Below are 27,150 nucleotides of genomic sequence, written 5' to 3'. Positions count from 1 at the left end.
ACTGAAATGAAGTTTATTTCTGCACTCCTTAGACATGTTCTGCAAAGAGGAAGTAATTGGGAAATGTAGCTGAACAGTAATAGTAAACAATATTATTTACCTATTGCTATATTGCTCAATATAAATCTGAAAGGTGAGGAAAGTGTTGACATTTCCACAGAAACGAAGGGGAGGGTGAAAATTCCACACATGGCCAGACAACACTCCAGTGAACATTAAAGACTGGTGGTAATTTATGATGAAAATGCAGATGTAGCTTTTAGCAGAATGGAGATAGAGAATTTTGGTCCCTTCCTTGGACATCAATTGGCAAGTAGGAAAATCAATGGAGTAGTTGAGAAAGAAGAAAGAGAAGCTAAAAATGAAGAAGGTTTGAGTAATTGGTTGCAATGCCACAGTAAACAGCAAATAGAAATCTCTCTAACAGTGAGCAGGAAAGGAAGTGTGAGTATAAAACCAATATTTATATAGTCCATTTAATTTAAAGGAATGATTGTGTGCTTAGGCTAAATGCTGTTGGTGACACTGCTGTTACTATATTATTACCCTACAGTTGGGAATACACCTTGGATGGTTTTATGGAGAACAAGACATTTATCTTGACCTCTGTTTCTCTAATATATCTCCTAGCCTTGTAGCCATTGCTGTGAGCCTTTGTTTAGCAATCTTGAGGGCTTAAAATAGAGTCAGGCCCGTGTATTTTTTCAGTAGTCAAGTCTTATCTTCATACCTTTCTGTAATTCCACCAGTTACTAACCACTCTCTGAGTTGCCTTATCTTAGCCTCCAACCTCATTTTCTGGAGAGGTTTGTACTGCTGTTCTTCTTTATTGTGTGGTTAAGCATATCCAGAATGACAGCAGCTGTAATGTATTGGTTTAAGTTATTGTGGCAGTAGGGATTGTTGTGAGGGCATCTGATGGTACTTCTCTACTGACTCTTGGTAACTGGTCTCGTGGGTTGATTGTAGCTAGCTTATCTATGATCTTATGCCTCATATCAGCTGTTGTACTCTGTAATGGAGATGGTGCTAGTGATGTTCCAACTTCAGGGGTTGGCTGTACATCAGTTGTTCTTCTTGAATATGGGATGTAATGTGTAGTAGGTCTATCTCAAGTTGTGAGAGTATCTTCCTCTTCACTATGTTGAAGCATTTGGTAACTAGCTGTTTCTCAGAGTGTGGATGCACGTTTTCTCTCCTCCATAGTTGCCTCATACATTTCATATATCCCCTCTCATTAGGTCTACTATTATAGTGGCATTCCGTCACTTTTGGGTTCTCTTGTCCATGAATAGCTTGATCCAATAGCTCATTTATCATCACACTGTCCTGGTTCCTAGACATCAGATGCAAATCTTGTTAATCACGGTGACATCCAATTATGTAACTCTCCTATTTTGATATACGTCAATGAAGCGTTAGGGGGTTCTACCCAAGGAGAAGTAAGATAGGTTAGATTGAACCCCACTCTCCCACACTGAAGGCAGCCTTCTAACCATACCCTATCCAGCTGCATATTATATGTACATATGTCTATGTATACAGGTGTGTGTGTGTGTGTGTGTGTGTGTGTGCCTTCTTACCCTTATGTGTGTATACTCCCTTCTTACCCTTACACTGTATCTTCCTCAATTTCAGGTCCTCTATCAGATTCTGTGCAGGATCTTAGCTGTTCCTAACACTGTACTCTTCTGGACAGACAGCTCTGATTTTGTCACTCCTGGGATCTGTTGGAGCTTCTCCCACTTAGGATTCATAGTCTGAGTGTTCCTACCACCACTAAAACTACTTTGGCCTTTACTTTTACATCCTTTCCTGTTCCTCCATCAGGCCCTGTCACTTCTCCAGTTTCTCATACTTCTATCTTCCTGTTGTTGCTACATCTATCACCAGTGCTATCTTTGGGTCTTTACCTGCTACCACAATGTCTCATTGATTGTCAGTACCTGCTTGTCTGTCTGGAACTGGATCTGGAAATGCCACAGGACCATAGCCCTCTTATTTTCTTCTTCTGTGGAATCTCCCATCAAGACTTAGGACAGCCCAGTCCATATTCGTACAGGTGTTCCTGTACACAAGGCCAGCTACTTGGTTGTGCCATTCAGTGTATGCTGTTTCTGCTTCCCACTATATGCAGAGACAGCCCAACATGGAAGGGTGTAAGATATATATAGAGAGAGTTAATGGGAAACAATTGTAGATATCATGCACAATAATGAGAACAAGAGTAGTCTGGGCAGCTCTATATTTGCCTCTCTTTTCATCCAATTTACAAAGAAAATTTGCATTAAGTTTATAAGCAAAGAAAGAAAGTAGTATAGTAAGAGCAATTTCTTCTCTCCCAAGTTGGACATTCCAAGTACTCCTGGATTTTTTTTCCAAACAGACAGCAACAGCAAGAATTATTTGCTCTCCAATTACTGCTCAGATTTGAGTTTGTAGCATGCTTTAAAACAACTCCAGTGATGCTTCATCTAGATGTTCAGTGAAGGCCATTACCACTTTACTTATTCTGAAATTATAGGCTTTTCTCATGAAGTTTATTTTATTGCTCACCATAATAATCTTGTCCTGTCCTGTCCTTTCCATAGAAACTCATTACTTTCATTATATGAAAATGGCATTGTAGCACCGCAGTGTAAATTCCACCCTTTGGGGACATGACACATGTTCCAAAGAGGCAGCCCTAAAGCTGTTGATGTCATTCTGACATCCCATTTCCCTGCAGATATTGATTTTTACTTTATTCTTTTCTGTGCCAAAATATATGCCAGACAACAAACAAACATCTTGTAGACAACCCAAACTTAGAGACAAATGTACACATTTCCCAGATACCCAATCTCCTGCCATGCTATAGAATTGGACAGAGTGGGCATACTCCAAATCCCATTAGTCAAACAATGGGACCCAGGAAATAGGCACCTGACCTCTGGAATAGCATCCCAAAAGAGTTCTATATAACCAAGATCCTACCTGTTAAAAATCCTTGTGGTTTCCTTGGTTTCCTTGTGAAGTGGCTTGTTTCATGTGAATAAAGACTGTATTTGTGCCTGAAGCTTGAAAGTAATACCATTACTGTTTCCCCATACAAAGGGAAAGGTAATAAGAGTAAGTGTGCCTGGGGAGGTATTTGGCAAAATTCTGTCTGACAAAGTTGAAAAAGTGACAACGAAACAGAAGTTGGGGAGTTGAATGCTGCACTGTGTTGGGCAGGAATCTGGACCCACATTTTTGGGTTAGGTTACTTCATCTGGTACTGGATCACCAGGCAAATGATTAAATCATGGTGGTATCAGATCCAGGCATATCATATTGTTTGAGGGTATATTTTACTTAGTGAAAATACAGAAAATGTTTAGACAAAAAAACCTTGATTAGATAGATCTGATGCACCTGCTGCTTTATTGCCTTTTTAAAATAAAGAACTAAATATGTAATATATTCACAATTTCATAATTAAGCATCAGCTTCATATTAGTCACCAGTAACTTGTTTTCTAGATGACTCATCTACTGTACTAGATAAATCTAAGAACTCAGATATCATGATACATGTCTGTTCTAGTTTTGGACTTTAAAATGTACAATAACCTATTTCTATCATCAATACCAACATCGCCATCATTATAATCTTACAGATGACGACCTAATGTAATCAAGCATTTAAATAGTTTTCTTGAAACATCAACAAAGATCTGACAGAGATGCCATATAACTAAAACTAATCTAAAACAAGGAAAAAAAGAATCTGCTAATATTTGGAAGTGGGAAGTACAGCATTGTTCACATTTTAACATTATGTGTAATGTTAACATATATGTCATATAGAACTGTATATATCATGTACTGTATCCCTGTCAATAAGGTATATTCATTAAAGATCACATTATCTTCAGGTTAAATTTTTCACTTCGCAAATGTGACATTGTCTTATAAAGAGAATTTTGTGAAATACATTTTTCACTACTGGCTACTGTTATAAGGCACAATTTTGGTTTCATTTTATTCCACCAAGCATTCTGCTACCAGCAAACTGAATAAAGCATTAATCCTCACATATGCTGCTGCCTGCCCAGTAGTATGAAAGTAATCTGTCAATCTTCTTCACTGGATCCAATTTTCCTGAAACGCGTATGTAATTGCAGCCTGTTTTTATATAAATCTGTGTCTTACATTAAACATTTATGCTATATATACAATGGGCAGAAAACACAGGGCTATGTACAACTCTAATGAAAGATTAATTGCAATGCAATCGTATTAAGTTTACAGTAAGTGTAATGAGAAGACAGAAAAGGGGGCAAGGTTCTTTGGTATAAACCTAGGTTCAAACCATTTCTGATAGCTAATTATATAAAAGAGGATATAGTATTGTTATGTCCTGGGAAGCTTATCGCTAATGGTGAAAATATATAGTTTTGTGCAGCAAACAGATGGACAAGGAAGCATCTAGTGATGTGTGCAGCTCAGTCCAAATGGAGCTAGAAGAGATATCCGGCAAAATAGCAGATCTAGACAAGTGGAGAAAGATTTTCAGTGTTCATGGGTAAGGTTTTTTTTTTCTCTATAATTTTATGAGTACTAAAAATTAGATTGCTTAAATGTCAAGTTTTTATGAAATAAGACCCACATAATTTATGAAGATTTTTTTATAAACGTGTTAAGGACTGGAACGTTCCCTATGTACTTCTATGACTGTACTAAGAGGTGAAGTGGTTTGATATAGAATAGTAATCTTTATGGTTATGCATGCATAAGCTATTTATTTGCCAGATGGTTATTTTCAATTGTGTTTTCCTCCATAGATTGGAGATCAGTCACAGACCCTTTCAGGTAAGCATCCTCCATACTTTTCCAGTATTTTGATCAGATTGATCTTTGATCTTACATAAAATTGAATGTATCAGTAGATTAATCTAGCCATCAACAACTACTCATAAAAAAAGCTTGTGAATATAAAGGAGATGATGAGAGCTTTTACTTGTGCAATAAATCAAAGAAATTATTCAAATGGGCACTCAAAAATGTTTTCACACAGAGCTGTTTTTCAATTTTCATAAGTTTAAATGCATTTTACAAACTTTTGCATATTTATATATCTTATGTATTATCACTAGTGCATTTTAAGAGAAAAAATGTAATTCAGTTTTTCTATATCAATTTCTAAAGTATCCTTAAAGTAAACTAGACATTTGTTTTGCTAAAAATATAGATGTGCTTAGGATAATTACACAATTCTGCCCTTCCCCAGCACTGAATCAACAAATTTATGGTTCTATTTTTACAAATAAGACAGAGCCCCTATCTGTAATATTTGTGGTCTAAAAATGATAGTTAAAAAGTAATCAATGCGCAGTCTGTAGTCAACATTATTGTAAAAAATCCGATATGGACATTTTGCACAAAAAGAAAGGGAATTTCATTGAGAGTGTTTTGATTAGAATTGTATGCATAACTGCCGATAAGAAGATCAGAGGCCACAGGCACATGCGTGCACACACGCAAGCACACACACAAACATATAAGATACATATTCATGTTTTCTGATCTTTTATTATTTTTCTCTATCCCTTTTTTCTTTGTCTCGTCTTTTCCTCTCTTTTTCACATTTACTTTATTTTTTAATGTAATTGTTATTATGTTATAAAATCTTTTAATAAAAACTATTTAAAAAAATAATACAGCAAAAAAAGTAGCTGTCATCACTAAAGTCAACCTGAAAGTGGATAAGTGAGTTTAATTATGAATGAAGAGACTAAAATGTACTTCAAAAGTATGACTTGATCGTCTAGGTTATGTATATGCATGAAAGTGGGAAATCATAACTGGGATGGTTTATATTTCAGTCCTGTTGTTGGCACACACAAAAAAAGGAAGAGTTGGGTGTATTTTGGGGGGAAAGTGCAGCATTCTGAATAAATGTGATAAGGAGGAAATTATTCTGTTAGGCAATAGAAGTGGATGGGAGAGAAAAAAATCAGAACTTGATGACTGTTAAATATATACTTTGTTGTCTGATGTTTTGAAATCTTGGTTTAAGTATAGATCTATTTTTGTAAACAAATAGAAAGGTTGCTGACAGGTTTTGAATGTGGATCAGAATTTTGGCATTGTCAGGAAAGCATCTTGAGAAAATGATATGGAAGAAAGGGAAAGACTTTAGAATAGAAACAAAATGATTGCCAAAGGAGAAAGTATGAGTCTTGTATGAAGATGTAATAGAAAACAGATGAATTGGATGTAAAGAAAGAGGATATGAAAGCTGCTTGAAAAAATGTGAAAAGAATTCCATTATAGAGTTCACAGAAGTGTGTGTAGTCAGGAAGACAAGTATGTTGTGATAGGCTTGACTGAAACGTAGCAGCAGGATGCCCGTGATTGACACATGCCTTTGGAAGGTAGAGACTCAACAGAAAAAGATGCTTGTGCTGGAGAGAGAGACAGAGAGAGAGAGAGAGAGAGAGAGACAGACAGACAGACAGACAGACAGACAGACAGACAGACAGACAGACAGACAGACAGACAGACAGATTTTGGTGAGAATAAAAGAAGAGAAAAAGAAACGTAATGCCATTATTAAAGACCTCGCTGGACTAGCAAAAAATGTAGATGAAGCTTTTCTACATTTGATGCACTCCTTTCAAAGTGATATACAATAGTTATAATGAGATACATACACAGTTCTCTAAAATGCTGAAGAGAAATAAGCTCCTCCTTCTACAGGAAATGGAAGGATGGGCTTATTACCAAATATATATTAGGTAGTGTCCATAATATGTAGGAATTTTGTTGGAAAGTCTGAATTTCAGAATGAGCTGAGGCTTTAAGAGATATCGAAAACAAGAGAGTGTTCTCTGACTATGTTAGAAACAAATGGACAGCCAGAGACTATAGTTCCATTGTGAGGAGAAAGTATGAATTAGTAATAGGTAATGATAAGAACGTAGAATTTCTTAACTTCTATTTTGTGCCTGTGTTCTCTCTGAAGAGAAATAGAGCACTAGCTTTATTTTCATTCTGCACTGGATGAAGGAGAAAACTGCAGCTTAGGATAGATGTACAGATTAGGATAGAGAGCAAGAGACAACTTAGCGGACTTAAATGAAGGAAATAGTGAAGATGATCACGGAATCATTTTAACTCTCATAGTGTTTGAGAACTTACAGAGAGCTTGTACAAACCCCAGATGAACAAAAATAGAAAAAAAGAAGAGATGAGAAAAGACCCCATCATCATATTTGGATCTGGTCGGATATGCAGGAGCTAGTAAAGGTTCAGTTGCAAATCAGTCATGCTGGATTTACCTTCAGTAGCATTACTACTTTAGTAGATCAGAAAACCATATGCGTATTGTACTGGATCTCAGCCAAACTTTCCGCTAAGTTGCTCATGATATGCTCCTTAATACAATGGTAAAGCATAGCTAGATGATACTACTGTTGATGGACTGATAATTGTCTAAGATATTGTACCCAAGCATCCTTGTTAATAGTTCCATTTCAGCTAGGAGGGAGATATCAAATGGAGTGCCATAGAATGTGTAATGGATTCTAAGCTATTCTGTACCTTCATCAGTGACTGAAATGAGGCAGTTAAGGAGTTCCTTATCAGCTCTGCAGATAGTACAAAACTGCTGCAGCTGGGTAATACTTTAAAAGGAAGAGATTTTTTAAAAATCTAGATATTTGAATTGTGGATTAAAATGAACAGCACGGAATTCAAGGAAAACTGTAAAATTCTTCATTTTGGAAGGAAAAAATGAAAGCAGAAATATGTTAATAATAAATGTTGCAAAATTTCTTTATTTATTAAATGTATTGACCACCCATCTTATCACAGGGTGATTCTATAGATAGAATGCAGGAGACTCACGTTGGCAATAGTACATGAGAAAAGTATCCAGTGTCCTTATCAACCAGCTGCAGTGTAATGCAGCTGCCAAAAGGCACATGCTAATCTGGGGTTAATTAACAAAAACATTGGTCCTGATCACAGTAACTATTCACTCTATTTTGACCCAGTCAGACCCTATTTGGAATAATGTGTCCCGTTCTGAGCATCACAGTTCAAAAAGGATAGTGATGAATTAGATGAGTTCTATACAAGGCTACCATGAAGATGAGGAGTTTGTAAACCAAGTGTACATGAATGGTTAAAGTATCTGGGTTCATTCAGTCTACAAGAGAGACAATTGAAAGAAAGATTTTCAAATACCAGACGTTTCCTGGTGGTATAAACTCTCAGGCAGTAGAACAGGAGGTTCCACATGAAGTGATGATTTTTCCTTCCCTGGAAATAAAGCATGGGGTTGGACTAGATGACCCTGAAGATTCTTCCCAATTCTATGGCTGTTTGAGTCTATGAGTTGTGCTAATTGGAAATATGAAAAAAATGATTGATAAAGTAATAAAATAATGTAGATTTACAGTGGATTACAGTGGATTAGAGAACCAGTTTGGTCTAGTGGTTAAGGCAGACTATGAGTTCTGCTTCTACCTCAAGCATGAAAGCCAGCTGGGTGACTTTCAGCCAGACACACTCTTTCAGCCTATAATGTCAGGATCCATCCCTTTTGGCTGGAAGAATGCCATTATTGTTCCTTTGTAAAAAAAAGAAAGAAAGGGGGGAGATAATATGGGGCAATAGAAAAACTACACATGGATTAATTTATTAATTATTCTTGGGCAGGAATTTTACAAATTTCTGACTTAATAAGTATAAGTAGTAATAATACCAATAGTTGGGCAAACAGTGCAGGTTTACACCTAAAAGGAGGTCATAGACCATATTTAACTCTTCAGCAGGTCAGTGAGAAATATATGAATATGGTATATTTGTTGATTTAGAGAAGCATATGAAGAACTGAATAGGCTTGAATTATGGAAAATTTTGCATGAATTAAACATTGGTTGATGAATGCAATAGGGTAATATTTTTTTAGCGTAAAACAGACTGCCTAGCAAATGGTTTTGAGCAGGAAGTAATATGTTATGTTACCTTGTTTGTTTAATGTATTTATAGATAAATGTATTGGGACTCTATAAATAAATTATAATTCCTTAACCTATAATAACATTAAACAAACAAGTCTAAAATGTGATAATGTTAGAGTTGTGTTCATGGAGACAGGAACGCGTGTGTACTTTGAATACAGATGATGCCATTTTGCTGGTAGAAAATTCAAATGATTTGCAAATGTTAAATGAATTGTATGGTGCAATGAGGAATATGGATCTAAAATGTAATATATCAAAAGCCAAAATAGTTGTTGTTGGAAACAGAATAAAAGATTGCAAGCTATACCTAAAGAAATGAAAATTACAGAAATTAAATGAAATTCTGTATCTTAATAGTCTATTTACTAAAGATGGGGAAAGTGATGAAGAAATTTCATAATAAAGGATGAAAAATGGGTTAGTTTTAAATAATAAACTAGATTTAATTAGATTTCCTATTCTTTTTATTTCCTGTCTTTCTTTTGCTACTTTCTTTTGTTACTCTTTCTGAACTTTGTATAATGTAGCTTTCTCTGAAAAGAAATAATATGATGGGTATGTATGAATATATGTATAAATGCACATTCCTGCACAACATTAATCATTTAGAGATACTTTCAAATTTGATAGCTGGACTCCTTATAGTTGGATCAGAGCAAGAGCATGTTTTTTTTAAAAAGAATATCCACCCAAAATACTTTGACTCAGCCAATGTTTATGTAAGTGAATAAATATTAACAGAATGGATGTATAAACCATGCATATGGCTGTTTTAGAATAAACAGCAAAATTGAGATCTACTTAGTTCAGGAGTGCAGCGATTACTCTTTACCCATAAAAATAGACTGCATGACTCACAATCAGGCTTCACCCAAAAACAAATTTAAAAAGAACTATGTAAAATAACTATTAACTTATGTGGAGAATCATTCAAAATTTCTGTATGAAAACCATATCTCTATTTCCAGGATTACTTGTGGTATGGTTACTTTGACATTTATTTCTAAATAAGATCACTTTTCTTGAGTAATTCAGAATATTGTACTAAGTCTGTTCTCCTTTTTAAGTGCCACCAGTCACTTGATAACTTGTGACATCTTTCATTCTCTCCGTTAGCTATGGATAGCAGACTAAAACTAAGCCAGCTCAAAAGATGGGTAGGTTCCAAGCTAAGTTATATAGAAATATTGCAGGAGGAAGTAAAAAGGAATCAAATTGTAAGTAAGACAAATATTTGTCTTTTCTTTCTTAAAACAGAAAGGAAAACTGCCATGTATGCTTGGGAATTCATGTATGCTTGGGAGTGATTATTTTTAACTAGTTAATTTTGCTGTATACTATAATACATGAATCAGATTATAAATGGAACAATGTATGTAGCTCAGGGGTAATTCTGAAAGCTCATTCTGAACCTCCTAACCCCAAATATTTCAATGGAATTTGCTTCTAAGGAAATTTGTTCAAGCTAACAAAGTACCCACATTATTATTGTACAAACTGTACTTTCTGCAAAGGAACAATACTGTTTGCCTTTAAATTACTGTCATCTTTTTAAAGATGTTGCATCTTAAAGAATTGAATTTTCAACCAATGGTTGAAATTAATACGAAAACCTCGTTATTACCTTGCAGTTAAAATGCTGTCATGTTTCTGTTTGTCCCTTTCTTCATCTTTTTCAGAAATACCAAGACTGTAAATCTGATAATGATAAAGAAGATGCTGCTGGAACATCTCAAAATAAAAACCCCTCAGATCAGAGCAAGTTTCCATTTAATACTCTATATTCAATTCCCAAAGCTGTAATCGTTTCATCGGACCTAGGAGGGCATCCCATCTCATTGGAAATGGCTCTGGTAAGCAGATCTTATCAATTAAGCATGAGCTGAAACTTAATCTTGCCAGAATTAAGGAAACAGAGAATTCTTATCCAGCCACGCTGTTTGGATGCAGACTGCAGTATACCACTGTTAGAATAATTAAAACAGATGTTTATGGGGAATGATCACTTGAAATGCACAAACCTGATACCTCATTAGGTATAGAGCAATGTAGACATTAGAACTGGATCTCACAACCAAAGATGGTGCTTCATGTCTAAAATTACAGGAGTTATTTTGGTGAAGAAGGGTTTTCTGTTTTTGGCACCCTCTGCTACTAACTAGCATATAAACCAAGATTAATGAAACACAACTGCTTTGTTTGCCTAACAAGCGATGCTCAACCAATCAAACCATATTATGATTTAATATGATAGCCTGGTTCACATAGCATGCTAAGACATAGTTGACTTCTATATTATAATCTAATTTAACCTAGACTAGCAAGTCAAATGAACCTAACTACTGTGATCTCCATGATTTTGCATCCTCTAGTTCCAGTGCTATTACCTGTTTATTCCTGATGACTACCACAGTCTGTTTGAAAGTGCACTTCCAGCACACCTTAAACATTAGGGATAACCTGCCTCTGTTTATTTTGTTGCTGTAGTGTTGTTCTGGGCCACTAAAATTATATTTAATGAACTGCCTTGGAAGGGATCAGTTTAAAGGGGTTTCAGGGCTACAGCCAGGACTAACGTGGGGGTTATTGCCATCCCTATTTGGCTGTCTGGGACTTAAGATGTTTAACCAATGCCCAATTTTCACTGCCAAAGGTTGCAAAACAAAAAGCTGCATGCCATGGAATTCCCTTGTTTTGGCATGGCTGCTTAGAAGGACTAATATAAAACAGAGGCAAAGCTCTTTACTCTCTATGACATTTTAAGAATGGTTTTATTGATTGCTTTGTGAGCTAGTGATTTTACTTTGCTTTTTCTTCTATCTCTATATAGTTTGGCTCCAGGGCTTTTTTGTTTTTGTTTGGCTCTCTTATTATTATGTCCTACAATGATTGTATATATGAGATTTTAATAACATCATCAAGAGCTCTTTGATTGTTGGCCAGCTTAATGGTGTACTAAATAAATCTATTTTTCCCATTCAAAGGAATTGCGAAGGATGTTATTTGGAAACACATTTCAAGTCTTCAACTATGAATGGAAAAAATCATATTTCAGGTTTCACCACCCCTTTACTGATTTGGCCTATGCCTTAGAGATGGATAAGGTACTGTCTGCCCAATTTTGTTTTTTAACTGATAAGTATTTTATCAGGATCTCACCTATTTATTAAAAGGTCCAACCAAAGCCACATCCATCTACTTCAATTCCTTCTGTCTTCTCTTTTCTGGAATAATAAAAATGGATTGCAAGCAATCTTTCTCACTTAGAGAATTGTATATCTTTAGACCAGCATTCTGTGGGTTGCCATAATGGATACTTACACAAAATCTAGTACATATGTTCTGGACTGGCTAGTTAGATGAGAACTGTATGTTAGAATGCTTGGCATTTAAAGGGTTAAGCGCTGTCTCCTTAAGAGATGGCTTATGGGTAATGTAGTTTTAGCTGTTCAGTGAATCCTATGTTAATAAGTCAGTGGGAGGGGCTACTAAGTTCATCACAGGATATCCTGGCTACGTGCCAGCTCATGTTTAATTGTCTTTGTGCAAAACCAACCATGCCGCACACATGGACATCGCCTGTAACCAGGCTAAAGTGAATATGGAGGAATTACTGATTTTACCTACGAAAATGGACAAATGTACAGCTTCCAGATGAAACTACAGAATCGTGAGTTCTGCCAAGTATTCCTGGAATAAATATTTGTTTTATAACCATCTTCGTTGAGTTGTCCCTGTCTGGTCTTGAATTACAAAGCATCTTAGTTCAGGATCCAGAACAAAGTCTAGCACATAGGAGAAGACTTTCTTAACCGATTATGTGATTTTTAAGTATATTTGCATTTTCTAGAAAGGGAATTGGTAAATCCATCCTATATAGGTTCCGACGTTTCCAGCTGACTCTAGGAACTACTGTAACTGCTCTGAAGCTTGTCATGTAAAGCCAAGAAAAGCATGTCAACTTTATGTTGGCAATATTCACCTTTCAAACTCAAAACATATTCATAATAACAAGTGCCAGTTTGTTGTCTTGATTAAGATTCTGGCCTAGAAACCAGGAGACTGTTAATTCTAGTCCTGCCCTAGGCATGAAACGTGGCTGGCTAACCTTGGGCCAGTAATTTTTTTCTCAGCCTACCAAGCTTGTTATTGTAAGGAAAATAAGAGGAGAAAAGACTATTTGCCGCTTTGAGATATTTATAAAAATAATAAATAAAAACTAATAAATAAATAAATAATAATGAGCAATATTTATTAAACATGTATGCCACCTGATTTCACAGTTATGTAAATCTGGAAAATATTATACATACTAAAATTGTGATACTGTACTTTCTGGATCTGGCCAGCTCTATGCTTTCCAAGACCTCAGCTTGATCTTCCTGCCTAAGCAGAAAGCAAGAAATTAATAGCTTTTTGTTTAATTTCATGATTTGGAAAAATGTTTGTCCACTATTGTTCTACACAGAGCTTGGGAATGTACGTTGCTCAAAGCTCAGTCTCCTGTAAGCATCGGAGAAGGTCCCCAACACACTGAATTTGTATCATAGTGTAAGCAAATCACAGAGCAATTCACTCTTGGTTTTGTTTTTTTAGGGAGGAACCACAGCAATCCAGATGGCAGTTCAGGTTCACATCATGAAACACTTTTTGTTTGTACAAAACAAAGAAGAAAATGTCTCCCTTCAAAGGTAAGGAAATGTATACATCTGGGATGGGGGAGAATTTTATTTATTAATTTCTAGATGAATCAGGAAGAACATAGTACAGGTATGTTCCTCAACTTACAATCATAATTAAGCCCAAAATTTATGTTGCTAAGCAAGACAGTTGTTAAGTGCGTTTTGGCCCCATTTTACAACTTTTCTTGCCACAGTTGTTAAGTGAATCACTGCAGTTGTTAAGTTAATAACACAGTTGTTAAATGAATCTGGCTTCTCCATTGATTTTGCTTGTCGCAAAAAAAGTGATCACATGATCCCAGGACACTGCAACTGTCATAAATATGAGTCAGTTACCAAGCATTTGAACTTTAATCACATGACAATGCTGTAATGGTCGTAAGTGTGACAAAAGGTCATAAATCACTTTTTTCAGTGTTACTGTAACTCTGATTGTAAAACTGTTGTAAGTCGAGGACTACCTGTAATAGCATTTGCAAATCATGACTTAGAGCAGAGAGACACCACTTTGTCTGGACTGAAAACCTCAGTTAGCCTTTGAGTGGTCTGCCATGGATTTCAGTGCCCAAAGTCACAGGTAACATCTAAATCTGATTTTATTTCATTTACTCTTGAATTTAATTAAAATTGAAACGTAATTATATGTCTCTCCAGTCATTCATTTGCTCACAGAATTTGGAGGTCTTGATGACCACACCCAAGGCTTAATGGGATCCCATATGGCTCTAAAACTGCACCTATTTTCATGTGAAGGGCAGCAAGCCTCTGATCTCCCACTCTTCTCTCACAAGTCCAGAGAAGGAATGTAACCTCCTTCAATATTCCTTTAATTAACCATATGTAACTTCATTTTTTAGACAGTACTCAGTCCTAAATTTGAGGAGTAGATTTTCAACAGAACTCCCAAGTAGAATCACTCTGTTCAACAGCATCTATTTAATTCATGTACACGTTAATTTGCTGTCATATCTCTGTCCAGTGGAGAAGCACTAAAGAGCAATTTCCACTGCAAGTTATGAATAGACAGGAACTTTATAATTTGCATTAGAAAAATAATACAGAGAGTATAACAGAGAAATAATTTAAACAATAATAAGCAGTGGGACTTAGTGGGATGCACCCAGCAGGGAAGCTTAATCATAGCTAGTGCTCCCTGCCCATTACACTGATGGAAAGTTGGAAAGTTACAACTCATTTCAATAGCATAGTACTTAGTTAAACTGATTCTTCCCAACCTCTTCCACAAATGCCCACAATAACATCTATCTATCTATCTATCTATCTATCTATCTATCTATCTATCTATCTATCTATCTATCTATCTATCTATCTATCTATCTATCTATCTATCTATCTATCTCCTTCACATTTATATGCTGCCCATATTGCCTAGATGTGACTCTAGGTGGCTTACAATCAATAAAAACAACAAGCTATAACACTGAAATATTAAAATAAATATTAACACTAAAACTGATTTAAAATGGGCAAAGATGGGAAGGCAGCAAATGCACACAGGGAAGAGATGGGGTCTTATCTTAGTCCACTAACCACTTCCAGAATGACATACCCTCATTGGGGCCCCAAGCCAGTTGACAGAGCCAGATTTTCAGGCCCATTTGGAAGGCCAAAAGGATGGGTGCAGATCTCACTTTGGGGGGGGATGATGTTCCAAAAGGTGAAAGCCACACCTGTATCCCACCAGCCAGAAAGAATTCTTCTCCTGTATCCCACCAGCCAGAATTCCTGGACCACTGAGTCTGCAGGCGCAGGTAGGTTGTCTCTCTCTTTTTCCTAACCATCCCTCTAAGCCAGTGCCCCCCAAACATTTGGGCATCAGGGACCAGTTTCCGTGGAGAAAAGTTTTTCTGTGGAACGGAGGTGGCATGGTTTCACATGCTGCCTGCATCCCATAGACCAGGGGTTGGGACCCTTGCTCTAGGCCAGTGTTTCTCAATCTTGACAATATTACATATTGGATTTCAACTCCCAAAGTTTCCCAGCCAGCATACTGACAGGAGAATTCTAGGAACTGAAGTTCACATATCTTAAGTTACTATGGTTGAGAAAAACTGCCCTAGGCTAAACTTCTGCTCCTCAACTTTCTCCTTCTTTGCACCTGTTTGTGTCTCTGCTTAGATTCATAGCTTGTTATCTCTTTTTTATCTCTTTGTACTCTTGGGAAAAAACCGTCCCTTCAAGAGGTGTCCATTTCTGATTTTCTTATCAACTCTAAGCTCTCTATGAGCAGCCATTTTATCATTTTGCTTAATCCCTTTTAAACTTAGCATCTCCAAAGATCTTATTTCTTCTGCTTTTGACCTTGCTCTGCTAAATATGTGAAAGTAGACCCCCAGCATTCAATGCCTCACTTCTCAATATTATTGCAACCAACAGGATTGCACATCATTTACTGGACTTACTTGCATGTAACATTAATCCTGGTAAGTTTCATCACCCAATTTAAGAAACTGAGGTTTGACTCTACCTTGTTGAGCTCGCCATGGAAAGCATGGACCATGGTTTCTTACTTCATGATATATGACATACTTGCAGTTAATAAAAGGAACCATTTCTGAAACCTTTTCTCAGCCACTTAGGAAAAGGCATGGTGAGAGAACACACCCAAGTCTTGCATATTTTATTTTAACTTATGCACATTGTGCTAAATCAGGGTTTGGCATTTTTTTTACACATCCAACCCAATGCCTTTTGAGAATAAAAATAAAAGCAATGGTTCAGAATCTCCTGATTTACTTTCGTGGTTCCCTATGACCTCTCTCTGTTTGGCTTTCCAGTATATCTGAAATAAGCCTCAAAGAGCAAGAAAAAACTCTTACAACAGCACTAGCCGATATTCTGTGGACAGCAGGAGAAAGTCAGAGAGCAACTATCTGCTTTATCACGGATGATACTTACATTACTGCAAATGTAGACTACGAAGTGGATCACTTTACTGAACAAGTAAGATAAGATATTTTAAAGATCTGGAAATGTGAAATATTTTAGCTGAGCTTAGACACAACGTAAGAAACACTCAAAAGTACACAATAAATACTTAGAATGAATGCCACCCATTCAAAGCCAGAATTTTAAGAATTTAAGTAGTACTTGATTTATAATCATTCATTTAGTAACCATTCAAACTTACAAAGGCACTAACAAAGGTGACGCACAATTGGCCGCTTCACTTATGACTGTGGCAGCATGCCCATAATCACATGATCAAAATTTGGGCACTTGGCAACCGGCACGTATTTACGATGGTTGCAGCATCATATGCACACACACACACACACACACACACGGACTACCTATAATATTGACAGGCTATTTGGGGAAGACTGCTGTATATGATAAAATAGGAAACCATATGTGGATGCAGAAATTCAAACAACCCACTGGATGCTAGGAACAAGTTAACTTTTATGTATTACTTTGCTGCTCTTTAGGCGACATCCACATTTTTCTAACCCAGTTCTGGCAGATTTTACTAGGGTGAACTGTAGGAGACACATTATTCAAATCAGAATAAACAATGCTTGTCTGTGATAATGCTGAATGAGGTAATTACTATTTCTCACAATGTTTTTCAGTATTTTGTTCTTACTGGAATCCAACCACTTTATGGGCGTACTGTAGATCTTAATATTTCTTGGCAGGTTCACCTGTTTGAATTTGTTGAGAAAGAAACAATGCAGCACTTTATCTTGGATCACATACACTGTGTAAGTAGAGTCTGTGCAATTGATTTACAAAATTGAATCTGTTCCAGTCATTTTTGTTTACTATACACCGAAAAAGAACTACAGTTCTGTGTATTTTTCTCTTAAACAATTACCACCTGTTTATTAGGGATTATTGTTAAATCATCATACACAGGATTGCTGTCCTGTTTATATCCAGAAGTGTTAACTAATTTAATTTTATTCTTACCCAGCTGCTAAACTTTTTATACATTTTGAATAATCATGTTTGCTTTTGTATGGAGAAGGTTTCTTCATCTTGGCTTCCAAAATCTGGCTGTTTCTTCAGCTCTTGGGTTAGAGTGGGCAGTGAGTCCTGTCTACCTGATTGTTGTTGTTCTAGCATTTGGACTCTTTTAATTGCTTTGTAAAATTATTATTTTTGTGTACAACCCATAGTATTGTAGAAATGGGCAGCCTTGTAAATGTTTTAATAAATAAATAAATCCATGCTGGTGAAGAATTTTGAAAGCTGTAATCCCAGTATATCTGGAAAATACCACTTTAGGGAATACTGATTTTGTATGATATTGTAATTAAAAACAAGAAACAACACCTAATTACAATTGTCAGAGAAGTTGGGCAATGTTAAAATAATTCTTGTTTTCTTTCATCTATTTGAATCAGCTGAACTCTGAGGGAAGTCATGGGGTGATCTTATTTCTGTACAGTTTACTTTTCTCCAGGACATTTGAAAGGTAGAATGTTTTTTTTCCCTTTTTTAAATACTTAGATTTAAGTTAAGCAATTATTTACCAATCAATGTGTATATGTTAAGATTCTGCAAATGTTGTTTACATTCATCAGTAAAGAAAGTTTTAGAAGAAAATTTGGTCCATATATTATCAGATGTAAAAAGAAATTACATGGGATGATGCAAATGTAATTGGCTGCTGGCAAAGTGCTCATTTTTTGGTCAAAAAGATTACTGTGATGCCATGAGCTAAGTCCAGTTGCTCAGAAGACAATTAGCAATATTATTTTAGTTAGGCATATTGAAGCAAGCCCTACACACTTCCCCAAATGTCTTTCATGGAATAGCTGATCTCCTTCTTACTCTCTGTAACCTCTCAAAATGGTTCTTGCTACACTACCCTACTTTTGTTTTTTGTTAGGTAAGCACATTTCTTTAAAAATGCTAAAATGCTTATTTTCTAAAATTGCCTGTTAGGCTTAGAGACACACTCAGGTAAACAAAAATTGAACTGGAGGTTGCCACTTTACATTTCAGCATTTCTCTCTTTTTTTTTAATTAAAAAACCGCCGTAAGGGTAGCAGTGAGGTATCTGCAGGCACATTAGTGCTCAGGATTGCCTGCCTAGAGTTGTACAATACTTCAAATTCAATAGAAGAGAATATTTGTGGCTCAGTGCTGAACTGTGGAGTCCTTGGTGATCTCTGCGCTTGGTTGTTTTCTTGCAGATGTTTCATTACCCGGTCAGGTACCCATTACCAGTTGGGTAATGAAATGTCTGCAAGCAAACAACCAAGCTCAGAGAGCATCAAGGCCTCCACTTCAGTTCCACAGAGAAGCTTTTCAATGTGTATATATATATATACAAAATAGCCTTTGTTTGCTAACAGTCCCAATTTTTTTTCACTTGGGAAAAAGAACCTTTGGTGTATGGAATCACTGAATGTTTTTCTACTGGTTGCAATGTCACAATAAAAACTACAGAATTATAACCACATACTATGCAAATTGCAAAGCCAAAACCAAAGTAGGAAAGAAGAAGAGAATCAAGAGATGTAGGTAATGCTACGGAAAGGCTCTTCAAAAAAAAAACCCCAAACCCTTCAATTAAATGACCCTTAATTTTCCAGTTTCATGTTTGTTATATCTTTGCTTATTATTTCCATACCCTGCCTCTCACCAGGGAGTTCAAAGGGAGGTTTATTTGATTCACTTCCTTTCCGTTTTATCAACACCATAACTCTGCTACATAAATTATACTTGAGTGTTTATATAAAGAGAAAGGCCAGGCATGGTCTCCATAATTTAAAAAAATGAAATATGCTGTGAGATAACAAATGATTTGTTCACACACAATAACCTTCATGACTGGATCTGGTCTCCCAGCTAGGCCTGATGCTTTAGTTAATATTATACTGATTATTACACCCTCCAATAATGTTAAACATTGTTCATTCTCCATCTTATAGGTTTTTCTATAGGATAGCTGAAACAGAATTTTGCGTAGATGGCAAATTATAAATGACGTTAACAAAGTGAACTTAATTAAGAGTTAAACTATATAAGTGAAACCAATTCTATAGCATTTTCTTTGTGTTTGGCTGAACAGGCTTCAGAGAGATCTAGACTTCACCACAATTCACCTGTTACAATGGAGACATGGAGACATTAGCTGCAGACAAGTAAGTCTCCAAATGTGAAATTGATAGTCTTTGACTACTTTTCATAAATACATAAAAATGAAAAAAATAATGTGCTGCTATACTTTAAAGTGTCCAGCTACTGTGCAGTGTTGGGTTTCAGGGTTTAGAGATTGTAGTCAAGGCAATAGATTTCTTGACGTTTTGCCAGCAGCTGCAGCTGGCATCCTCAGAGGCAAGGTGGTTTGCCTAGCAGACCACAGGCAACTGAGCAGCAATTTTACTGGGCTCTTGTCTTTTATAGTCAGGTATCCTGATTCTTGATACTAGCTGGAAGTGTGATGTTGGTCCTTTCTCCCTTTAGGCAATTCTGAATCTCATTTTAACTGGCAGAGCAAATCCACATGTGTTCAATGGATGCCAAAAGCTTGACACTGAAGGCAGCATGCAAAAAGTACTGCATGGAGTCCACTCCCGCAGCAATGTTGGCTACTTACGATGGAGTAAGGAAGAAGCAGAACAGCACAGATCCCTAAAGGTGTGGAAAAGTATTTGAAGGTGTTTTGCTTCTTTGATCAGCCAGTCCAGTCCCATAAGAGGGTCTCAAAATAGCTTTGAGACATCATGAGCCAACAAGAAACAACACCCAGCCTATAGAAGAATATAAAAAAGATCTTGCTGGGTGAAATAAAATATTGATCTAGCTTAGCGTTTTGTTCTCACAGGGGCCAAGCAGGTGTTAACAAGAAGCTCATAAACAGATGTAAGTCCTATAACTCCTTTCTCCCAGTAACTAATGGTAACACTGGACATTATATGTGCAAGCAAGATTTTCAGCCTCCAAGTGGAGACACTTGCATGCAGCCTACACCAAGCCTCCCATGGTCTTTCCACCCCTCTGAGGCACCCTGAACTCCTTACTCTACCGCATTCCCTCTTTGCTCATGGACTGAAAATCCTGATTAGATTTCAGCTCCCTCTCATCTCTGGAGGCTGGCTGAAAGAGCTCCCTGACAAAGGCCAAGCCAGCACAGGGCTGGAATCCTTCAACAGAAGGTTCTTTTGCTCTTGGGGCTGGCTGAAAGTGCTCCCTGCCAAACTCCAAGCAGACCCAGAGCCGAAACCCTTCAGCGGGGAGCTTTCTGAGTCAGACCCCAGAGACGAGAGGGATTCCTCTGGGCAGGCAGCAGCAATTTGCAACCTTCCCTGCTAGTTTCCCCATTGACTTTCTGGGGAAGCTGGCATAGAAAATTGCAAATGGCGATCACATGATCATAGGACACTTGGCAACCAGTTGTAAGTGTGAACAGGTTACTAAACACCTAAACTGTGATCATGTGGCTGTGAGTGGAGGGCACATCCTCTTTATCTGAAGAGGTTCCAAGAAACCAGTCTGTTCACCAATTCATTGGTCTTGGCTGCAGTCATCGGCTCCACTTTAGCAGAGCTGTCTTAAGTTTGCCATATCGCATCCAGGAGTTATATTTTATATTTCATGTATTTGTAATAATCTCTGTTTAGTATTTGTTAGGTTGATGGTGTTGCCATAACTCATGGAAGATAATTTTATAATTTATGTGTTTTTCTTTTTCATCATTCAGCTTCACTGGATAATTCAGGCTACTTCTTGGACTGTCTTAACATTCATAGTCCATTTGAGAGCATTTTAGAAGAATTAAATATTCTAGGGAATGATAGCTTGCTGTCCCAGACATGGCTAATTAGCCATCCTCAGAAGAATTCAGAATTGTTCCCAAAGTGGTTGAAATAAATAACTACAAGGAATTATCACCACTTTTCACAGACAATGAAACTCATTTTACTTTTATGCCAGATTAGCCTTTTTAGAGTGAAGTGTTAAATTTTAAATTTAGAAATGTGTGATTCTAAAAAAAATGCAAATGCATTTTATTTCATTTGATACATAACTATAACTTTTATATTACAGGTTGGAAGCATGTTGAAGACACCAAAATTGCCAATATGGCTGTGCAACATAAATGAAACATACAGTATTCTCTTCAGCTTAAACAGGTTGTTATTGTCTGATTGGAAAATGGAACATCTCTTTGATTTATATTTCTATAAAGGCAAGACCTCCCAAAAGAAAACTGTCCATCTAACAATAGGTAGGCATTTATATTTGTTGGAGTAGTATTAAATGAAAATGCTTATTTATTTTTCTCTTTCCCACAAGTAATGCTTAAATCCGTTTTCCTGTCTTTTCTGATCATTGTAAATTAAATTTTAAAAGAGATATTGGTTTAAATGCCCCTTCTAATTTTTAACTGTAAACTGATGAATTCCAGATTAAAAAGTATTCCTAAAAATTCTTAGAAAATCACCCAAACAATAAACAAATTAAAATAAACAATCTAGCACCTCCCTCCCTGTTAAAAGCTCCAGCTCTGACTGAGAATGGGTTTGAAAGAAATATAGTTTCCGGGGAAAACTCCAAAAGCATTGCCAGTAAAGGTAAGGCAAATACTCCAATTGTTTCAAGCCATATAATCCATATATAAGACCAGAACGAATTCTTTACCTAAAGATCATATACACCATAAAACTGTTCTCTATTGTATACAATAAGTGATGTGCTAAAGCAGGGGTCTCCAACCTTGGAAACTTTATGACTTGCGGACTTCAACTACGAGAATTCCTCAGCCACCATGGCTGGTTGAGGAATTCTGGAAGTTGAAGCCCACAAGTCATAAAGTTGCCAAGGTTGGAGACCCCTGTGCTAAAGTGCTGTAATAAAAAAGTGAAGATTTGAATATCATAGTATGGAATATTGGAAGCATAGTAAATCAAATCAATGCTAGAATGAGAAGGTAGTAGGCAAGTAGTGCCTTTTTAAATGAAATGGGACAATTTGCTGCAGCCAACTCTCTGTGGCCAAATCACCATGGCCAATTCACCACGGGACAATTCGCACAGCCAATTTGCCACAGGACAATTCAACAATTCACTTTAATTGTTTAAAATAACTTATATGTATATGTATAATGTATATGTATATGTATATGTATATTGCCACTCATATTTCATTTTGTCCCTCCTTTGGCATCCTTTTTTAATGATTCTATTCCACCATTTCTTCAATATTAGTGTATATCTGGTTCCATGGCCAATTGTCCCACAGTAAGTTCGCCATGATAAGTTGTCCCATGGTGAGTTGGCCACAGCGACTTGACCTTAGTGCGTTCACTGTTGCAAGTTGGCCATGGGGAGTTGTCCTAGATCCCTGTTTAATTATTTGGGAGGTCTCCATTCAGTGGATAAATAGACGGATGAAAAGATGAATGATTGGATGGAGACAGAGAGAGAGAGACCACTGAAATCAATAGCCTAGTAAATGGAAATGTGTGAAGAAATTCAAACAGTCTAATGACATGGAATGATAAATGCACAAATGCATTTTCATATTTCAAAATATTCTGTGATTAATATAGTTAGAAGAGGTCATTTAGGCTATTGAATCCAACTCTCTGCTCAGTGCAATAATCCACATTAAAGCATCCTTCCCCTATCTAGCCATTATTTGAACATATCCCATGAAGGGAACCCAGCACATCTTTGGATAATTGGTTTCACTGTTGGGAATGTTGTTGTTTTTTAACATTTAACTGATACCTGCCTTACTATCTTCCATTTCATGTACTCTGGAATTATACAGCACTGATCTTTGCCACTTGGTCTCCTGTATGAAGAACTGTAGGCAATGGTCCTAATCTGAAATGTAGCTGTGTGAATATAGGGCATAATCATTTCCCTTTGTATCATTTCTCTCACAAAAGTTGAACTCAAAATTGGTTTTGCATGAAACAGTGCACATGTATGTTTGCTGTTCTCCTCTCAGATACACATTCTCATCACTGGGAAGAAAATCACTGTGTGGATAACAGGGATCCCCACAAAAGAGTGCTATCTCTGGAAATGGCCATTCGAACTAAATGGGAAGGAGCTGCCATCAGCTGGAATGGAACAGCTCCATTCTTCTGATCCAAGTGACTGGAGGAGATGGTCTTTTTTAAAGGTGCTGCCCACATGAACCTTGAAATGAAAGTGAGAAGAAGGAAGACAGCCTATTGCTATGGGTTGAATTAATGTAAAAAGTTGCTATTGCTAATTACAAAAAAAATTAGCATCCTGTGCAATTCACTCAATTGCTAATGGATTGCAGCAACATGAGCATTTGTCTGTACATGTAGTCCTCATTTAGTGACCACAATTGTGACCATCAACTTGTCACAAAGTTACTTTTTCATTACCGTCGCTGTCCAAGGAAGTCACTAAACAAGGACTACCTGTAATGGAAATGTAACTGATATGAAGTAACTGAAAATGAGCATTAAGCACTCTTGCTCTTGAATAAAGGGAATGGTGAAAATCATGGAAATAGCCCCATTCCTCATCAACAAAAAATTGCTGGCAACACCCCTGGTGATACTTCAGTAGCATCAGGCACAAAGAAACCACTTCTATTCTAAAGTTTTCTTTATGGGAGAGGGAAAAAATCATTAATAAAAAAATAACAACTATATGAATCTCAATTTTGTTGAACAACAAGTCCAACCAGACCTAACCAACATGGCCAATGGGGATGCTTGAATTGTAACTTATCTACATCTTAAGGCTCAGTGATTCCCCAGTTATGTGTTCAGAAGTTCAGTATAAGCAGAACTGATTTTCTTCAGATTAATGCTATCTCTGCATCAACTAGTAATATGATTGGCACACATATTATAGCACTGGAACAATATTAGCCCATAATATAATGTAATATCAATTATAATTTTGGGAAATGGCACAATTAAGTCAAATATTCAAGATATTGTCTGCCTGACCTGATTTTGAAAAGTGATATTTATCATTTTAACAAATTATTATTTAACAAGCTATTCTTTTAGCAGAAGAATGAAGTTGCCCAAAATAATATCCCTGATGCTCTTTGAGTCTAATAAGCTTTGACTATTCTTTTATTCTCCAATTAGCTTTCCTCAAAATTATAACTTTTTAGAAAAAAGCTGTGTTCTCTCTGTTATTTCTGTGTTTTTCACCACCATTTCAAGTTTGCCTGTTTTTTTTTCACCTCTCTAAAATAATTAAGGAGAGAGAAAAAATATCTGCAGTGTTTTTTTATTGGTAGGACTAGGAAGCCATGGTCTAGATTTATTCTAATTTATTCTTAGGCAATGCTTCAATTTGTGCTAAGATTTCATTGGGGCCTTGGCTTTATTTTTGTCTTTTTTTCTCCAAATGATTTTGATCATTATATTATGTGCTTATTTATGTTCATTGGTAGATGGGTAGCCATAAGAATCTGTTAAATAAATAAAAAAATCCATAACCAGGTCTTTGCTTCCATATGTTGAGCACAGGATCTACATGCCCCATGCATGTTGTTTTAATCCTGATCTTCATGTTCTGAAGATCTTCATGCAGGAAAACCTTATGATCCTAAGAAGTTTGTGTGCATGAAAGATTCATATTTTGTCCAATAGAACAGGGGGTTCCAACCTTGGCAACTTTAAGACTTGTGGACTTCTGGGAGTTGACGTCCACAAGTCTTAAAGTTGCCAAGGTTGAGGACCCTGCAGTAGAATGTACAGAGATCCTTTTTTTAGAGCTTACTCAATTTGTAAAAGTCTGGAACATTGAAATCTCTGCAAGTTACTATGATATAAACATTTTTGGCTTAGATCAAAGGTCTCTTTAGAAGTGGTAATATTAAGGATAAGCATGGAATGGACAGGATTAATACTACAAGTAATGTGAATCTGGAATCATACCTTTTTAACAAGGTAATATTAAAGTTGAAAGATACACGGGATAGATTGTTGGACAAAAGGATAAAAATGTTAAGTTTTTTCTGTAAAAATAGTGACAATAGATTTTTGCAGCTATAGCAAATCAATAGCGAAAAGAGCAAACTAAGCGTAAACAAAGGTATTAATACATATTAAAATAAAAAGTCTTTTAAAGAATTTGGCAGACATTCACAAGAATGTACTTGCATGTTTCAGTCAGTTTGTATTTTCATAGAGGAATTCTGCATCAAATAATTCAAAGAAGTAAAATGACTGTGTGTTAAATTGAAATATTTTTCCATGAACAATTTCAGTGTTTCGGTATAAGTTGCTGATTTCTCCTACTTGAAATCAGTATGGAATAATAGTAAGTATAAAAATGAATTATTGGTAATCCACAATGGTAAGATTATACTGGGTAAATTAGTATTATTGGAAGCCTTAAAACCTAACATAAAAAGCCTGGAAAATAAACATAAATCAATACCATAAAATGTTCAGCGCATTGAACATATAATTTATTACTAAGAATCATAAAGAACAAGAGTATGCAAAACTCTGATACAATGGATCTACAAACTCCTTTGATGTACAGCCTGCATGTTCCTGCTAGCTGCTTGTCTTCTTCCTATCTCACTCATATCAAGCAGCAAAATCTATGGTGGCAAGAGAATATTGTACTGAGAATATTCTCAACACAGTCTTTTGAAATAATCCAGAAGATGGCGCTCAGAACTGCAAATGAACCTTTCAAGTCAATGGCATTCATTGCAACATCACTGTTTAATCTCCGTAATCCACAAAAAGGAAGAGTACATGTACTCTGACAATAAAGGTTGATTTGATTTGAAGCACAATGTTGTTTGTGGAACTTTCACCAACAATGGCAAGGTAAATACGAGCTACTAGTTGTGTGAGTTCTCTGAAAACTCTCTGTACAATCCAACATATTACAAAATGTATACACCCTGGAAAATTCTAATTCACCTTAAAGTATGAACTTTGTGCACCAACTAGTCATGAGCCACCCAAAAGCATTTGTGAAAAAATGTTGTACATGTTCTATCACAAGTTAGTACTGTGGTAGTAACAGTGTTGCTAGTAAGATTCTGATAAAAAGTTGGGTAATATGCCATCCTTAAAATACCTTTGGCACCCTAGTGCCCTCAAGATGTGTTAGATTTTAAATCTCAGTATCCTTGATCTACAGAGAATATGTAGATAACGGTTTGTTTGAAAGGACAACCAACACATCTGGAAGAGACAGATTTGGGGAAAGCTAAGAATTTGTTTTAACACATCGACAATTCTCTCAATATATGAATAAGCATTCAGCACTGATAAATTCTTGACCTTTCTCTTTTCTCCACCTCAGTGTTTTCCATCCTTCCAACATATTTATATTAAAAACCAATAGTAGGTTTTATATAGTTCAAAGGCCTTATAGGTAATGTCTTTCTTAGGGCAATGGAAACAATGAAATGTTATATCTGTTTCCATTCAAAGTGCAACACAACACAGAGGGTGTTTTTCCTCTTAAATTATCTTTGCATAATGAAGACTTTTTGAAACTCAAAAGT

The 27,150-nt window shown here is 36.3% G+C and overlaps 1 protein-coding gene across 1 annotated transcript; it reads left to right on the top strand.

Moving 5' to 3' along the window:
- The first annotated feature begins 345 nt into the window (after nt 1-345).
- Nucleotides 346-23,928, top strand: MINDY4B (MINDY family member 4B). The gene is made up of 13 exons (XM_015814327.1): nt 346-444; nt 4,419-4,548; nt 4,808-4,835; nt 10,678-10,851; nt 11,983-12,102; nt 13,595-13,689; nt 16,479-16,644; nt 17,343-17,408; nt 18,054-18,124; nt 19,730-19,802; nt 20,125-20,298; nt 21,709-21,889; nt 23,620-23,928. Exons 2-13 carry the CDS (start codon nt 4,436-4,438, stop codon nt 23,760-23,762), a joined length of 1,404 nt encoding a protein of 467 aa, XP_015669813.1. The 5' UTR covers nt 346-444; nt 4,419-4,435; the 3' UTR covers nt 23,763-23,928.
- Nucleotides 23,929-27,150: the final 3,222 nt, after the last annotated feature.

The sequence above is a fragment of the Protobothrops mucrosquamatus genome, unplaced genomic scaffold (assembly GCF_001527695.2).
Source record: "Protobothrops mucrosquamatus isolate PMUCROS unplaced genomic scaffold, P.Mucros_1.0 scaffold237, whole genome shotgun sequence".
Classification (NCBI taxonomy): Eukaryota; Metazoa; Chordata; class Lepidosauria; order Squamata; family Viperidae; genus Protobothrops; species Protobothrops mucrosquamatus.
This window is presented reverse-complemented; position numbering and strand designations above follow the sequence as displayed.

What these genes read in the sequence shown, in the direction of transcription:
- MINDY4B (XM_015814327.1), top strand. Translation starts at nt 4,436, where the DNA reads ATGGACAAGGAAGCATCTAGTGATGTGTGCAGCTCAGTCCAAATGGAG. An exon ending in TCAGTCACAGACCCTTTCAG is followed by an intron (nt 4,836 to 10,677) that starts GTAAGCATCCTC and finishes CATCTTTTTCAG; the next exon opens with AAATACCAAGACTGTAAATC. An exon ending in TCTTGGATCACATACACTGT is followed by an intron (nt 17,409 to 18,053) that starts GTAAGTAGAGTC and finishes TATTTGAATCAG; the next exon opens with CTGAACTCTGAGGGAAGTCA.